The sequence below is a fragment of the Mytilus galloprovincialis genome, chromosome 9 (assembly GCF_965363235.1).
Source record: "Mytilus galloprovincialis chromosome 9, xbMytGall1.hap1.1, whole genome shotgun sequence".
Classification (NCBI taxonomy): domain Eukaryota; kingdom Metazoa; phylum Mollusca; class Bivalvia; order Mytilida; family Mytilidae; genus Mytilus; species Mytilus galloprovincialis.
In genome coordinates this window covers 942,235-958,836 of record NC_134846.1, presented here as the reverse complement: position 1 = coordinate 958,836, position 16,602 = coordinate 942,235, and the positions used below count along the sequence as shown (strand labels likewise).

The 16,602-nt window shown below is 34.4% G+C and overlaps 1 protein-coding gene across 1 annotated transcript; it reads left to right on the top strand.

The window, feature by feature from the left end:
* The first annotated feature begins 553 nt into the window (after positions 1–553).
* LOC143044194 (small ribosomal subunit protein uS2-like) lies at positions 554–6,112 on the top strand. The gene is made up of 6 exons (XM_076216090.1): positions 554–641; positions 2,386–2,552; positions 2,863–3,068; positions 4,147–4,305; positions 4,648–4,776; positions 5,737–6,112. The coding sequence occupies exons 2-6, from the start codon at positions 2,420–2,422 to the stop codon at positions 6,028–6,030; spliced, it is 921 nt and encodes a 306-aa protein (XP_076072205.1). The 5' UTR covers positions 554–641; positions 2,386–2,419; the 3' UTR covers positions 6,031–6,112.
* Positions 6,113–16,602: the final 10,490 nt, after the last annotated feature.

The following is a 16,602-nucleotide window of genomic DNA, read 5'->3' as shown; positions in this document are numbered from 1 at the left end:
TTTTATTTTTCGTGCAACGTGCAACGTTCATTACAGAAATTATTTCATGTTCAACGTGAACTTATGTCTTATTTCACGTTTTCTTCGTGCAAGCACCCCCCTTAACCACCCTCCTATAATATTGCAGCACACATTGTATAGCCTAGGTGCTTGAAGTTGAAAGCTGGTCAATGGCAATGTTTTAAAGAGAGCTTTGATTTAAATGATCTATTCTAGGTCTTATCCACAGCATTTAGTTTTAGCACATAGGAGTAAAGCTGTAGAATACCATAACATAAGATTTACATTTTTTTCAATCAGTTTCCAATGGGAATCTGCAGACTGCATGTTCCGGTTTGTTTATCATAAAATAAAAAGATTTCAATCCCGTGTAAACAGAAATTACTGAATAACATAACACTAAAATGGAATTGTTTTTGATAGAAATAATCATTTGAAATATATTAAATGATTTCTGATTTTTAAGATAACTATATAGGGAAAATCAGTTGACTAGTTGAGATTTAAAAGTTAATTTAACAGTTAACGGTGTAGTTATTTTAGCAAAACCGGATAACAAAACTTACGTTTGCGCATGCCAATGCACCAAAGCACGTTGTACTTCCTTTTTTCGTCCAACTCCATTTGGCTTCAGACGCATAGTAAGCAGTTCCTTTGAATCATCTTTATTACATGTCAAAAATAAAATTGTTATTGCAATAAAGATATCCAGAAAATATTCTATATTTATCAGCCATAATTAAATAAATGGCGACAATATCAAAAGAGTTAAACCCAACAAATATAGCCAACACGTGGTTCGTATGAAAGGAAATTCACTTGAGACGTTTCGGCCATGGAGCTGGTTCGTCCTTGGTCGTTTCGGCCATCACCAAATAATAAAAGTAGTTTCAGCCATACTTTTAACTTGCTATAAAAAAAAAATGTGTTATGAAATAAAACGGTGTTGTAGACCACAGTCTGGCATAATAATGAAATACATTTTTTTTTTTCATTTGAAATAGTTGAGTATAAAAAATCTTTCTACACCTGTTCAATAGGAAAAACAAGAAGTGATGTGATGGCCAATGAGAACTCCAAACGACGCAAAAATTAACAATTATAGGTCACCGTACGGTCTTCAACAATGAGCAAAGCCCATATTGCATAGTCAGCTATAAAAGGTCCAAAATGACAATGAAACAGTTCAAACGAGAAAACTAACGGCCTAATTTTATGTACAAAAAAAAAACCAACACATAACCAAAGGTCAATCACTTAATTACAGGCTCCTAATGAGACAAGCACATGCAAACAGAATGTGGCAGGATTAAACATCCCAACCCTCCCCTAACAATGGAAAGTGGTGTAACAGTACAAAAGTACAAATTTAAAATAAGTTGAAAAAGGATCAACTCGTCAGATGGATAAAAATTCTTATACTACATTTACAAGTGGACGTGGCCTGGTACTTATACATTCCAACACCAAAAAGACACCAGTACAGAACTGAGAATAATTGCAGTTACTGAAATCTATTTCAACGCCACTAACAAAACTTGAAAAAAAAAATCATGCATATAAGACTAAGTTATCATTCAGCACACATCCAATGGATTTAGTGTAAAGACGTCATAAACAGAGAGAAATATGCCAAGATACAGTCAGGTATCGACAGATTGTACAATGTTGTATATCTATGAATGTGTATATGTACATGTATATAACAATCATATTAGTTTCCTTTTTTCAACATTGGACATATTTCAAACATGGTTATCTATTAAGCCACTATTAGAATGTTAAATATGCATCAAACACCCATTAGAATAGGAATTACCCACAATTTTCTATTAGAAATTGGAATGCATGTTTGAAAATAGAAAGCATGCCAAGAACACAGCCAAAAAAAATAAAAATTGACAAAACCAAATGTGAACACAAGTTATTTAGTTAGGGGGTTCCAGTCCGCACCCTAAGCCACTAGTCTATGCCCCAGATTAGTAAAACTTTATTTGGACTAGTAGGTACTTTCAAAACTTTGTTTAGACACAAGAAAATGTCAGGATATTGGTCTTCAGACAAGGAGAAGCAGTGGCGGATCCAGAACTTCTCCTAAAGGGGGGCCTGCTGACTGACCTAAGGGGGGGGGCCACTCCAGTCATGCTTCAATGATTCCCTACATAATCAACCAAATTTTTCCCACGAATTTTAAAGAAAGCCCCCCCCCCCCCCCCCTGCCTATGAGAAGGGTAACTTTTTGGTGCGAGACATAAATATTGATATTGTGCTGGATATCATCATGATTATTACATGTTACAAATGTGATGACTACTTATGCTAAATAATATTGTTAGTCCCTAGATACTGAACAAAATGAGTAAGCAATTTATTAACTTATTTCAGCGTTGGTTGCCGTAACTCATAAATCAACGCCACGATGTCCGGAGGATTAGACGTACTCGCCCTGAAAGAGGAAGATATAACTAAGTTTTTAGCATGTTCCACCCACTTGGGATCTGGTAATGTGGATTGTCAGATGGAACAGTATGTTTACAAACGAAAACCTGATGGTAAGCCTCTAGTGGTCTGACATCAAAATAAACGTATGACGGAATTTCCCAATAAAAAAATCCTAATTCTTGTGTTCAATTTGTTATGTTTAAATCTGATTTAGATTCAGGAATCTACAAGGAATTTATCAAACAAATTGGATAATTTTTTTTGCCATGATCAAGAGATAGAAACAAAATGTAACGGAGGGAAATATTGTAGCTTGATCTTAAGGTTAAACCTATTCAAAGTGCATGTTTTTTTTTTATTTCAAACAAAATAATTAAATATACCAAGCTTGTAAACATTAACACTATTTTCATTTTCTAGGTACATACATAATTAACTTGAGGAGGACATGGGAGAAGCTCCTCATGGCTGCCAGAGCTATTGCTGCTATTGAGAACCCTGCTGATGTTTGTGTCATCTCAGCCAGACCGTATGGACAGAGAGCTGTCCTCAAGTTTGCCTCTGCCACTGGAGCCACACCCATTGCTGGTAGATTTACTCCTGGTACATTCACCAATCAGATCCAGGTAGGCTTATGTTGCATTGTTTTGCAAAAAATGTCATATATTAAAAAAAAAAATGTGGTATGAATGCCAATGAGACAATCCTCCATCCAAGTGGCAAGTAAAAGTAGACTTAAAATAATTTTTAGAAAAGTAAAATCAAAAGATTTGAAGGTTTCTAGATTATTCAGTTTTAAAAGACTTGCTTTACCTACTTATTAAAGTTAACTAATTATTAAAGTTGTGTTAATTTTGTGAAACGATAAACAGAGACTTTTATTTTTCTGACCTGAAGACCGAACTGGCATAGTACATAATAAATTTGCAATAACAGAAAAAGCTGTGAAAATCAAGTTTTCTAGGTACATACATAATTAAGTTGATAATTAGTTGAAATAGAATTATATTTTCTTAACTAAAGGCCATTTTAAAAAGGGGGGTTCCAATCATATGCTCCAATTCAAATGCATTTTAAAATCGTCCCAAAAAAAAAGAGGGGAATTGCCAATGAAAGGAAAAGTACAGAAGTATCAACAAAGTACCCTATAGTGGGTTATTTTCGCCGGTGTAAAATTTCACAATTTCCATTGAACTTGGTATACAAAATATTTTGGAGGATTCAAAACTTTTATTAATATCTTTGCATGTACACTATTAATTTGGTGATTTTGTTTTATCCGCGAAAAATTTACAACTCACAAAGTAGCCTGCTATACAGTATTTTCATTTACCTAATTTTGTGAATAGTGCAAAAAACACAAGTTTGTTAAGTTTCTGACAGTTTTAGACATTATCAAAATTATGTTATCTAAAATTTGGTATCCTCTAATCAAAAGAATTTTTCAATTTGTCAAGTTTCAAAAAGACTTCATTAAGATTAGATATTGAAGGAATTTCTCCTGATGGTTGGTTTAATATTATGAATGTTGTTTTAAGACTGGCAAATGTGTTATTATTCTCAGAGTCTCTTGAAAGAATGTCGATAACGCTTAAGAAAACATCAGTTCAAACTGACATAAACCACATCTAGCTTTTAGTTAAGAAAAAAATGTATTTTGAGCTTAAATGCAATGAATTCTATTGCTTTATTTGGTAATTTCAGGCTGCCTTCAGAGAACCACGTTTATTGGTTGTCACTGACCCAAGAACTGACCACCAGCCAGTAACTGAAGCATCCTACGTCAACATCCCAGTTATTGCCTTGTGCAATACTGATTCACCACTGAGATATGTTGATGTTGGCATCCCATGCAACAACAAGGTTTGTATAACAATACATGATCTTCCATGTACTGCTAATACATTGTAAATCAGAAAGCAAATATCTTAACAGTACGATATTCTAGGGTGTTTCCCCAAATGAGCAGTTCATTTATTAAATCAAATTAGGAATCTGGTATAGTTAACAAATGTTGTCATCAGTTTACTTTTGCATGGAAAACTGAAGATAAGACATGGTTGAAATGTCTGGCTTGTTTTGATCATTAATTTAAACATTTAATCATCTTAAGATAATTATTGCACAGTTTCGAAAGAAAAAAATATTATTGAAATTATTAAAGATTGAAGTGTGCAGAATTAATTGATTGAGATATATTTCTAGGGTACCCACTCTATTGGTCTGATGTGGTGGTTGTTGGCACGAGAAGTTCTGAGACTTAGAGGAACCATCAGTCGTGACCATCCTTGGGATGTCATGGTCGATCTCTATTTCTACAGAGACCCAGAAGAGGTAGGACTATGGTGCCAAATTTTGTATTTCATGTAAAAATAAGAAGGGATATAATTGCTGATGAAACAAGTATTGCACAGATTTCAACAGATGAGGAAGAAAAAGCAAATATAGGTCACTGTATATTTGGCTTTAACAGTAGACCCGATATTACACAATGCAAACAAGAAATAAAAGTCATGAAAAAAAAATGACCATGAATCTACCCCTGAATTGCAGGCTTCTGACTCCATAGGATACAAGTTTTCATGGGTTTTGTTTGTACAAATGAACCACAAATGAAAATAAATGTTCATCAAATTACTAATGTTCTATAGTATTAAATAAATGTTCATCAAATTACTAATGTTCTATAGTATTGAATAAAGACCATGTAAAACCAAGAAATCAAGTTTCCATGAAAATGAAAGTTTTTCTGAATCCATGAAAATAAATGAATCCACAGTAATGTCTTTTATTCATACTAAATATCTAGACAGTGATATTATTTGCCTTAAATTAGTGGAGAATAAAGGCTTTTTACCCTGCAGAAGAATCCCAATTTGAAAAAAAATGGCTTTAAATTATTCCCAAAAAGACAACTTTTTCCCAAACAGTGCAGTCTCAGTAGTAATTGTGCATGAATACCAACTGAAACCCACTCATTTAAACAATTTTTTTGCCTAAAATGACTATTTGTGCACATTTGAGGGTCCATCACTGACAAAATGGGGTCTTATTTTAAAGCAGGGTTTGACTCCTGAAAATGGGTCTGTAAATTGAAGTTTCTGTCAAATTCATGGTTTATTTTAAATTTCCCAATTTGATGAAAATGATGCATGTTTTCCCAATAAAAAAGGGTAGAGGTAGTTTTGAAAAAAGCCAACAATATCACTGCTAGATATCTTCTTTATTAATCATAGCTGTCTTCTTCTATTTCCAATTAATTTAAATGAAAATCATTAATTTATAAATTTACAGGCTGAGAAGGAGGCTGAGGCTATTGCTGAGAAAGCACCACAGAAAGATGATGCCACCATTCCCGACCAATGGAATACAGAGCCTGTTAATCTGGCTCCTGCCCTGGAATCCAGTGATTGGGCCACAGAGGCTGTTGCAGTACCACCACCTGCAGCAGGAACTGCTGCTCCATTTGACCTCAAAGCACCTGCCCCCACTGAAGACTGGTCCGCTAGTGCCGATGACTGGTCTGCTACTCCTGCTCCACCAGCACCCACCACCGACTGGGGTGGCAGCAGTGCTGAAAACTGGTAGTAGGATATCAGTATGAACATTCTAATTAAGTTAACTAAGTGGTACAAAAACTACTTAGTTCAGAAATAAAATTGAAAAACAACACATGTTTTATTTTACTCCTTTAAAAATCAGATTTGTAGAGAAGTGGTGGTCCGTGAGATTTTACCATTAAGTATTTAGGATGGACTGGCAAAATTTTGGTATTTTGCAATACCGGTTGAAATGATGATGAGGACCAACATATTTTTTTCAAGGACAACCAGAGGTACAAAATATTTTGAGAACCCTGAAAGATATATCCCGTTTTCTGTCCAATGAAATTTTTTGAAAATACAATTGGCTATGTAACTTCACAAAAATTTCTGCATTAATTTTTGTAATCCATATATTTTGGTTTATGGAAAATGTGATGACTATTATCAGAGATATAAAGGAGATGTAGTATGATTACCAATGCAATGAAACAACTATCCAGGACCAATTTGTAAACCAGTATACGTAAGTCAATGTACAACCTCCAAAACTGGTCTAAATTCATACTATCTATGTAGTAAGCTACATGTTTAATAGGTCTTTGAAAAGAAAAATTGTTGTTAATGTAGTCGGGAACCAACAATTACTTCTGGCTTAGCTATGGCACACAAAGAATGTTGTTTGTAGTTTGACAACACAAGAACGGTTCAAACTATTACTTCAATAGTAAAAAAAAAAGGGCTTGACATATAACTCCAGAAATCTGTTCTAAAGGTGCTGACCTGATACTATTTTGGTTTTGGAAATCATGTTAAAACATAACAGATACCCTAATAAAGATTTGAGTCCAAATTTGGTTAAATATTGGCCCTGTCATTTAATAAAAAAAACAAAAAAACTGTGGCCATCTTAAAACGGTGAATCCTCAACAAAGTGCTACCTACACTTCATCAGCACATCATAAGGAAAAATTATGCCAGGTTACTTTGTAACAGCACCTCATTAAGAACATTCATGCCATGTTTGGTTTCATTCTGTCAAGTGGTTTTCTAAAGAAAAAAAATGGTATTTTCCTTGGTGATTGTTCTGTGATAAACTTACAACCCCTGTCGACAGTCATCTTGGATGACAAATCAGCTACAAAGTAACAATTGGTCACCATCTGAATGGAAACATACCATGTTTGGAACATTCATGCCAATTTTATGTCCCGCCTCAGCAGCAGGGGGGGTTAAATGTTACCCTTGTCTGTCTTCAGTCTATCCTCAATCCCAAAGTTCTTTTCTTTTCTCTTACTTTTGTTTGCCTCTACCAAATGTTATGAAACTAATCCACTGCCTCTGCCTTTTAAAACACAACACAAAGCAAGTTCGACATTGGGTGGCATTACTATAACCCTATAGAGTTGCATGTATGCCCCTTTACAAGTGAAACATTTCTGAATTATTTATCTGTTCTCTAACTTTAGTTTGCCTCAATCAAATCTTATTAAACTTACAAAATGCTTATTACCACATGATGCAGATCTAGTTTGAAATTGGGTTGTGTCACTTTTAACGTTCTTTAGTAAGGCACATTTTTAAACATAAAAATTGCTGAATTTTTCGTTTCCAACTTTAGTTTGCCCCAACCAAATGTTATGAAACTAATACACCGTGGTTTTTTTTTACCACGAAACATGGATCAAGTTCGAAATTGGGTGGCATCACTATAACACCCTGAGTTATGCCCCTGTACAAATTGAAAAAATTGCTGAATTTTACTAATCCGTTCTCTAATTTTAGTTTGCCTCAACCAAATCTCGTGGAACTTTTACACGATGCTTATTACCACAAAACTCAGATCAAGTTCAGATTTGGTTAGCGTCATTTTTACCGTTCTTCAGTTGTATCCCCTTCTATCTATATGATACAGAGGCGGATTTAAGGGGGGAGGGGCCCGCCCCACCCCCTTTTTTGGAAAAAAAATTGGTTGCTTATATAGGGAATCGTTGAACCGTGACTGGAGCGGGCCCCCATTTATGAAAATTTCTGGATCCGCCACTGTGATATGCAAGCTGTGGTATCATCGACTCTTCAACATGGTAGGCAGACATACAAAGTACATGACTTGAGTGTGTACAGCACTGGAAAAACATGTATATGATAATATGATCATTTAACTTGATGCTGAGACTACTATAACACAGTGTTATAGTATATAGTGTTATAGTACTAGTCTCAGCTTGATGGTAGTGAAAACAAGGACACTTGAAATACGGAAAGGATGTTGAAACTGCATATTTCAGACGAAATTTAAGATATTCACATCTGAAGTCTAGTGAAAACTACATGTAATGTTTTTGCAGATTTATTAAAGGTGCGCACAAAGACTTACATGTAGCTGAAATAGCAGAACTTGGTGTTTCCCATTTTACTATGATATTATACAAAAACTTGCTCTTCTTGTATTGGATAAAATTCTCTTGCTTCAAAATGCACATGAACAAACCAATGAAAATCATCTTGGTATCAAGATCACTAAAATGAGGCAAACGAGTAACATATTTAATTTATCTTTTTGTGGTATGTTAATAACACCATAAAAATCTTTTTATCGGGATATATCAGTTTGTTTTTGGGATATTATAAAGGTTCTTGTATTTCTCGGGAAATCGTGGTACCGCTTTTTAACTTGAATTGACAATGGTCAATCTAAAGTAAACATATACGTTTCTGATTTCGTTATCTCATACGACCAAGCGAGTTAAGACAGGTATGAATGTAACTCAGGACAATTGTTAGGGCTGGTGCAACAACGGTGAACCAAAGATGATCAAAGATTTGAAATAAAACTAGGGACCAGTCGGTATTTTATCTTGACTTCTTTAAAAACTGAGGTTGCACCGGGAGGAGTTTAAATGAGGATGTAGGAACCGTTATATTTTTTATGGCAAAAAAAAGGTTCCCCCCCCCCCCACCTCACCCCGATTCGAATCCTGGGGTATAACATGGAATTGAGGAAACAAATCATGAATTCCCTTTTCACTATACGGAAATGTTCACTGGGGTAAAGCTGATGACCGTAACTGCATTCACGGTCATCCCAAGATGTCGGATGAAAAATTAGGTCAGTTTCTGTATTGTCTGTTAAAGTGTTTCTATATCATTTTCTTTACAAATCATACATTGAAACGATGTAAATTTATAAAAGAATCACTCGGAAATCACTAATTACTTCTGAGAAATGTGCATGAAACGGGAAATTCGATTTGAAAAAATCGCCAAGATGACCGTAAATCACAATCGAGATGACCGTAACAGAATCAGCGATTCATAACAAGGCTGACCGTAACTGCTTTTAAGATGACCGTAATTTGTAAATGATGACCGTAACTTTTAAAGGATGACCCTCAATTCTAAGAAATATCGGTATTTATATAACTATCTTTTTGTATCAAATGATTAATCGTGTTGGTATACACATATTAATATGATAGTTTTATCCTATAGGTAGAAGAAAATAAGACGTGCTTCAAATGCAAAGATTACCATATGTATCTTTTTTTACAGTAGAGGGTTTAATTTTTAAAATGAATTTGCCAAAAGACATGCAAATGAACAGGAAGGGAAAACATGCTACAAGAGCGCGATAAAATGACACCTTACAAGCATAATGAAAAAAATGCGGTGCACAGCCTTCAACTGCTCGACAAAAGATTGTTTGTTTGTTTCTGGGATTCCTTTTAATGACATATAATAAATACACATTTTTAAAAATGCCAAAAAATTGCATGTACACCCATTGATATTATATCGTCTTTCATTTTGTCGTGCAAATAAAATAACAGAAATATTTTGAAAATATCATTCGAATAAACTAGTGAAGGTGAGCTCCAGCAAAGTAGATCCTTAAAATAGTATTGTACGAAAAGCGTATCACAAGGCGGAACGTTGTCAATTTGTATATATACAGAAATGTTATTCATACAGTCAGGATTCTACTTCTTCAAAATTATCTCCCCATTCAGTGGCGTAGCTGGGTCATTTTTACGTGTACGCCCGAACCTTGGCGAGGGATATGAGGGGTGCCAACCGTTCAATGTTAAAGCACCCGCTGGTAAGTGGGTTCGAAAGGGACGAAGCCCCCGAAAGCTATCGAGAATGAGATACCGTAAATAATTCCTGTCAGTCAAAAATCATTGATAGTAACATACTTTTGAATCTAAATGGTTTGTTTTTGTAATATGTTAACTTATTCATCGTGTTAAACTGGAAGCTAGCCTAATGGTCATTGGTTTTAGAAAAAACGTCCAAACCAATATTACTTTTAAATAAGTTTAAAGGGTGCCGTGAGTGAGCATACAATCGACAAAAGCACCTTTTAATGAACACGAAAAAAAATATTTCTAAGAGGTGCAATATAAAAAAAATCTTGAACACCTAGGATTTCTTCCCACAAAAAGTGAATCAATTTATCATTCCTTTAAAGGGATTTAAAAAAAAATCAAAAATTTTCTTTTGATATTTTATTCTTGATCTGGAATATTTCACGACAATCTATGAAGGTTTATAAATTGAGCATATAAAACAATTAATTGCGTAAAGAAGAGTCCGGCTATCTGTCTATCAGAAAAGAACAGAAAAATGAACGAAAACAAATGCTTTCAAAATTTTAGCTTTAAACATTAGTCATAGAAAAAGCTTCTTCGGCATTTTCATGAAATTCGATAAAGGTTCGACAAGTAGTTAATGTAATTGAGAAATAACAAAATGTAAGCCCAAACTGCGACCACTTATCAATTGCAGAAAGAAATACATTTTGTCCTTAAAATGCGGGAAAATTAAAGATATAATTGCATTTTTATATTGCTCTGAATACTCTTTTGATCATAAACAGTTTATGTCCAACTTTCGTAAAATTTCACGGAGAGTCATTCAAAAGACTTTATCCACATTCGGAACCTAAATATTGACGCCGCTTTGTCTCGCTTTTGGGACATAAATCACAGGCTCGACAAATAAAACAAACAGCATATCGAATCTGAGCAGATAGGGAATTGCTTTAAATATAAGAAAAAGTACGTCGAATTTATAGTAGATTCAAACTTTTACAAAAGATTCGAACAAATATATTTGAGTAAATTTAGTCCCTTTTTATTCAAAATCACAATCCATTGAAAAAAAGAAGCACAAGGCTGGTGTGCTTTTGACCAGTTTTTCTTATTCTATGTCGATTGTTTGTTTTATTTTCAAAATTCAAGTGTACGCCCGGGCGTTTCAAATGACGTAAACGTAGCTACGCGCATGCCATTACGCCAGTTCATGCTCACAATCGTAGAAATGGAAGCCATTGTAGGGATGACGCTCTGCCAATTTTGCTTTTGAAAACTGATAAATGTATCCACATAGCACCATTACGATCGATCGTTATATGTCAGTTATAATTTAAAAGACAAATGTATCTACTAGCTAATGAGCATTAGTTAATGATCTTGTCTGCATTGATTCAACTTAAAAATATTGTCTGTTCGGATGTCAGATGAAATTTTTGAAAATTCTTAAGCATTTAATAAAATTCTAATTTAATATTTCGTGGAAGGGCAGACTTAACATTTTCAGTGGTTGAAGATTATAAACCCTAGTTATCACACAGAAGAAAATCATATTTTTTCGAAGATATACATTTTCATCATCCAAATTAAAAGACTCGTCAAGTACTTTTAGAAAAAAATAGCTATTCGAACACACCTACTCTGTTTTTGTGATTCATTAGATAGGTATCTCACTTGACCCATATATTTCATCTTTTCGTACTGTCATTTTTTTACGTTATAAAGTCAACCTGTAGCTTTGATATATAATAATGATAGAATCTGAAGCGAGATGCTATATAAAATACTCTTGCTTTGTACGTTTTAAAGACAAATATACACCCCAAACATGCCCCAACATAAAAAGGTGCACTCGATTTTTCTCTTTTCGATACAATCGCTACCTGTTTTGGGGAATTTTTTCTTGATTCACATTATGGAAGGGCAGACACGAAAATTTCTGAACTAAAAGATTGATATGTTCTCCATCCGTGATAAAAAAAAAAATCGGAGGTTATGCATTTTCTACATCTATCTTATAGATACTATATATAAAAAAGAAGATGTGGTATTATTGCCAATGAGACAACTATCCAGAAAAGACCAAAATGACACAAACATTAACAACTATAGGTAACCGTAAGGCCTTCAACAATGAGCAAAGCCCATACCGCATAGTCAGTTATAAAAGGCCCCAATAAGAACCATGTCGTCGACTTGATATCTTATTGTTTTGCATTACTATGTAATAGATACATTGAAAACTTATGTAAAAGGTGTTTTTAAAATAAGAAAATTGTCGTTTTATTTGTTTCTATTAACTTTTTAAAATTTTGTTACTATATCAAACATTACAGTTAACATTTATCGCTTTCTCGATAAACACAGAGCTTCTATTTCAAAAGTGTTTCCGCCTGCATATATCAAGACAAATTAAGATTTTAATCTGCTTCCTCTGGAACCATACACATGGGCTCGATTACCAAATATTCGTATGTATTATTAATGTTTTTAATGCTCCATTTATTGGAATTATGTTTTTCTGGTCTGTGCGTACGTTCGTCCGTTCGTCTGTTTGTTTGTCCGTTTGTCCAGCTTCAAGTTAAATAAAATTGAAACTTAGTACACATTTTCCCTATGGTATGATCTTTTTAATTCTAATGCCAAATTACAGTTTTATCCCATTTTCATAGTCCACTAAACATTGAAAATGATAGTGTAGATGAGGCATCCGTGTACTAGGGACACATTCATGTTTCTTCAAATTTTCGTCGTATCGCTGTCAATTTGTGTTAAAATTTTAACGTCGATATCAATGAATATTTCATTGTTTACGAGAAATATGCAATTTACTATCATTGTTATAAATCCTAAATATAGCCAATTATATTATAGTTAAAAAAAAGAAATTTATGAAACATATTTATATCCGTTAACCGAGCCCCTATTGAGATCGACAAACTCAACAAAAAAGCTTTGAATACAATACGGATATTTCTTAGAATTGATGGTCATCCTATAAAAGTTACGGTCGTCCTATATAAATTACAGTCAGTCTTTACAAATTACGGTCATCCTTTACAAGTTACGGTCATCTTTTTACCAATCACGGTCATCCTTGTTTTATGTTACGGTCATCTTGAAAATATTTTGATTATGATTTACGGTCATCTTAACGATTTTTTCAAATCGAATTTCTCGTTTCATGCACATTTCTCGGAAGTAATTAGTGATTTTCGAGTGATTCTTTTATAAATTTACATCGTTTCAATGTATGATTTGTAAAGAAAATGATATAGAAACACTTTAACAGACAATACAGAAACTGACCTAATTTTTCATCCGACATCTTGGGATGACCGTGAATGCAGTTACGGTCATCAGCTTTACCCCAGTGAATGTTACTCGCTATGTTGTAATTAGTAAACTACAAGTAGTCGGCAAAATATTCCGAGTTATTGCTCTTTGTATATTGCCATGTCTATAAAATTTAATTCTTAACTGACTTCAAAATGGTCTGTCCAACATTTTTTATATTCACGTTTTATCGTACAGAGGCGATATAGGATGATTTTAGTTGGTGAGAAGTGTTTTATCGTACAGAGGCGATATAGGATGATGTTAGTTGGTGAGAAGTGATGGGGATTAGGAAAACCTTAGAAACAAGAAGGTGAACCCATTCTCTCTCTCTCTCTCTCTCTCTCTCTCTCTCTCTTGCCTTTGCCATCATTTTTTGTTCCTAATGTCATATTCCTTACTCTCCGACGGAAATGCATAGTCTGGCGGATCATATGAGGTAGGGGTGGGGCCGCCCCCTTTTAAGGGAAAATTTGGTAAAATATATAGGGAGCGGGCACCTCCTCCTATTAAAAGTTGTGTATCCACCACTGATTAATTTAATCCTTAATCAAAAAACTTTTCCAGCGTGTCGCTATATTTTTCTTTCCCTCTTTTCTTGGTTCCCATCAGGCCATCTCCCACCTTCTGTCCCTTATTCCAAGGTTAATAAATCCCTATCGAACTCCTCTACAATTAAACAGACATAAAGTTTACAATGGCCAATATGATTTACTTCGAATATGAAAAATTGCATTAAATATATCTGACATGTAACAAAAGTACTCGATGACGTTTTGATAATTCTCACATCAACATATAGGAGAGGTCTGTCTCATGCCTCTGCCTCTTCAGTTCTTCTCATGGCATTTTGGGTCTTCCTCTCTTTCTTCTACCTTCTGGGGTCCAGTGGAGTGTTGACATTGTGGTATCCGCTTGGTCTTTCCGTAGGACACGCCCAATCAACCTCCAGCGTCTTATAGTTGTGGCTATATCTTGTTCAATCTAATTAAAAACCGATCTCTCATCGCTCCCGTTTTCTCATGATATGTCGCGTGTGACATCAGAAAACGGGAGCGATGAGAGATCGGTTTTTAATTAGATTGTATCTTGTTGTTGGCATCTGATGAAAAAGGTCTCGTTTGAAGTATTTTGTGGCCAAAAGATTCGCAGAATCCTTCTAAGATTTTTGGTATGGAATACAGTCGGCTTATTTTGGTCGTGTTCTGTCATCCTCCAATATTCTGAACCATAAAAAGGTACAGACAAGACACAGATGCTGTAAAGTCTGAGTTTGGTTCGGATGGTGTATTGACCAGGTTGTAAAGAGCTGACCTTGCCTTTGATAGTCAGATTCTGCGCCGTCATTTGTAGTAACAGTGCTGCTAAGGTATGTAAAGGTATCAATATGTGGTAACGTTGTTCCATCCAGTAATACTGACCCTGGGTTGTTTTTCCTATGAAGACGTTGTAAATTTCCTTCACAACGGCACGTGTTCTCTTAGTTTCTAGCGATAATTTTCATATCACTCGACTCCACTGAAAAAAGGGAAATTATCAGTGAGCAAGATTAAAGCGATACTACTGAAGCTTCACAATTTTAGCATTTGTGCTAATTTTAAGACGGGTTTTGTCTAAAATGGACGTGGCTGCATTTGTGTTAAGTCTTAACCAGGTTCAACCCACCATTTTTTTTAAATGTCCTCTACCAAGTCAGTAAAATGGCCATTGTTATATTATAGTTCGTTTCTGTGTGTGTTACATTTTAATGTTGTGTTTCTGTTGTGTCGTAGTTCTCTTCTTATATTTGATGTGTTTCCCTCCGTTTTAGTTTGTAACCCGGATTTCACTTTTGTTCTTTTTCTCAATCGATTTACGAATTTCGAACAGCGGTATACTGCTGGTGCCAATTTAATATTTAGATATATGTTGTATTTGATGATATTACTTTAGAGATAACTGTATTGTATTTGAAGCTTTGCGGACATCCATCGGTAGTTTTACTGTCGCAAATTTAGTTTACCTGGCGACGCAACTTTTGGCTACACAATATTTTGGACCATAAAGCGGGTTTCGGCCAAAGGTTTCCTTAAGCTTTTAGGTTCGAAAAAAGCACGAAATCAACGTTTTTTACTCAATACATCTCACTAAACATAGTCCTTTGCAAAGATAAATTTTGCGCGCTAAGCAACTGTATACCGGTTTCTGATTAGCTTCCGGTCAATTCTATTCTTTACTGCTCCTGTTGCAACTGAAAATCCAAATTGAAAATCCATTTTTAATATGGAGAAAGTTTGTCAAACGTGTGTTATATTTTTAAAAATATAACCTATTTTTAGTTGTTGCACCTTTATTTGACTTTTGAGTGACGGGTATATAATGTACGGTGTTAAAATTCAAACATTCTTTTTAACTAATGATTGTTTTATGGTCCAATTTATCATGTTATTGTGATTAAGCACGACGTAAAGGTCTCTTAACCAAACCCAAATTCCTTAAACTTCTGCAGGGGACCATCACTGGTATATCTTCGGTGTATTTACCTTTTAACTAGTGTATGTAAACGTAGATGTAAACGTCAAAATTGATAAGTGTTGGGTGTTTGCCTCGGCTAGACATTTAATGCCATTTTAATTTTAATCAATCCTTATTGAACACGGTTTATTATTGAGCAAAAAATCTTTTAACAAAAGCTAGCTGCGATCAATAGTACAACCAAGGATTAAATCAGATTATCAATTTGTTTTTCATGTGGTAAATATTTTTTCAATGCAGTTCGCTGTGCAGTAACAAACTTGACCGGTGCTAAATTGTAGATAAAGTGTTGCTTACGTAATCGATGCACAATTGATTAAATATTACTATTTGCATTTATATTGTCAACAACTTATCAATAAAAAAGATTTGGATATATTATTTTCACAGTTGTTAAGGGACATGTTTATTGAAAGATTGCCGAATCTGACATTGTATGACAACAAAATAAGAAGAATACAACGTCGGGGATGACGGGAACAAATTCACAGCATATTAATGGACATTTAAAGATCTTTCATCAGAGTTTCGGATCCGTGACTTCGATCAACTAGACCAGTAGTTGAAAAGATTCATAGGTTTATAGCTAGTTCATGGTTTTGTGGTCATATTGATAAGTTTTAAATCTAACATGTATGTGTCTTACATGGTATAACGTAACAACGTCAATTATA

Excerpts from the sequence above, each read along its gene's own strand:
- LOC143044194 (XM_076216090.1), top strand. The coding sequence starts at position 2,420 with ATGTCCGGAGGATTAGACGTACTCGCCCTGAAAGAGGAAGATATAACT. Across the intron at positions 2,553-2,862 it reads TTACAAACGAAAACCTGATG|GTACATACATAATTAACTTG; the intron begins GTAAGCCTCTAG and ends TTCATTTTCTAG. Across the intron at positions 3,069-4,146 it reads CATTCACCAATCAGATCCAG|GCTGCCTTCAGAGAACCACG; the intron begins GTAGGCTTATGT and ends TGGTAATTTCAG.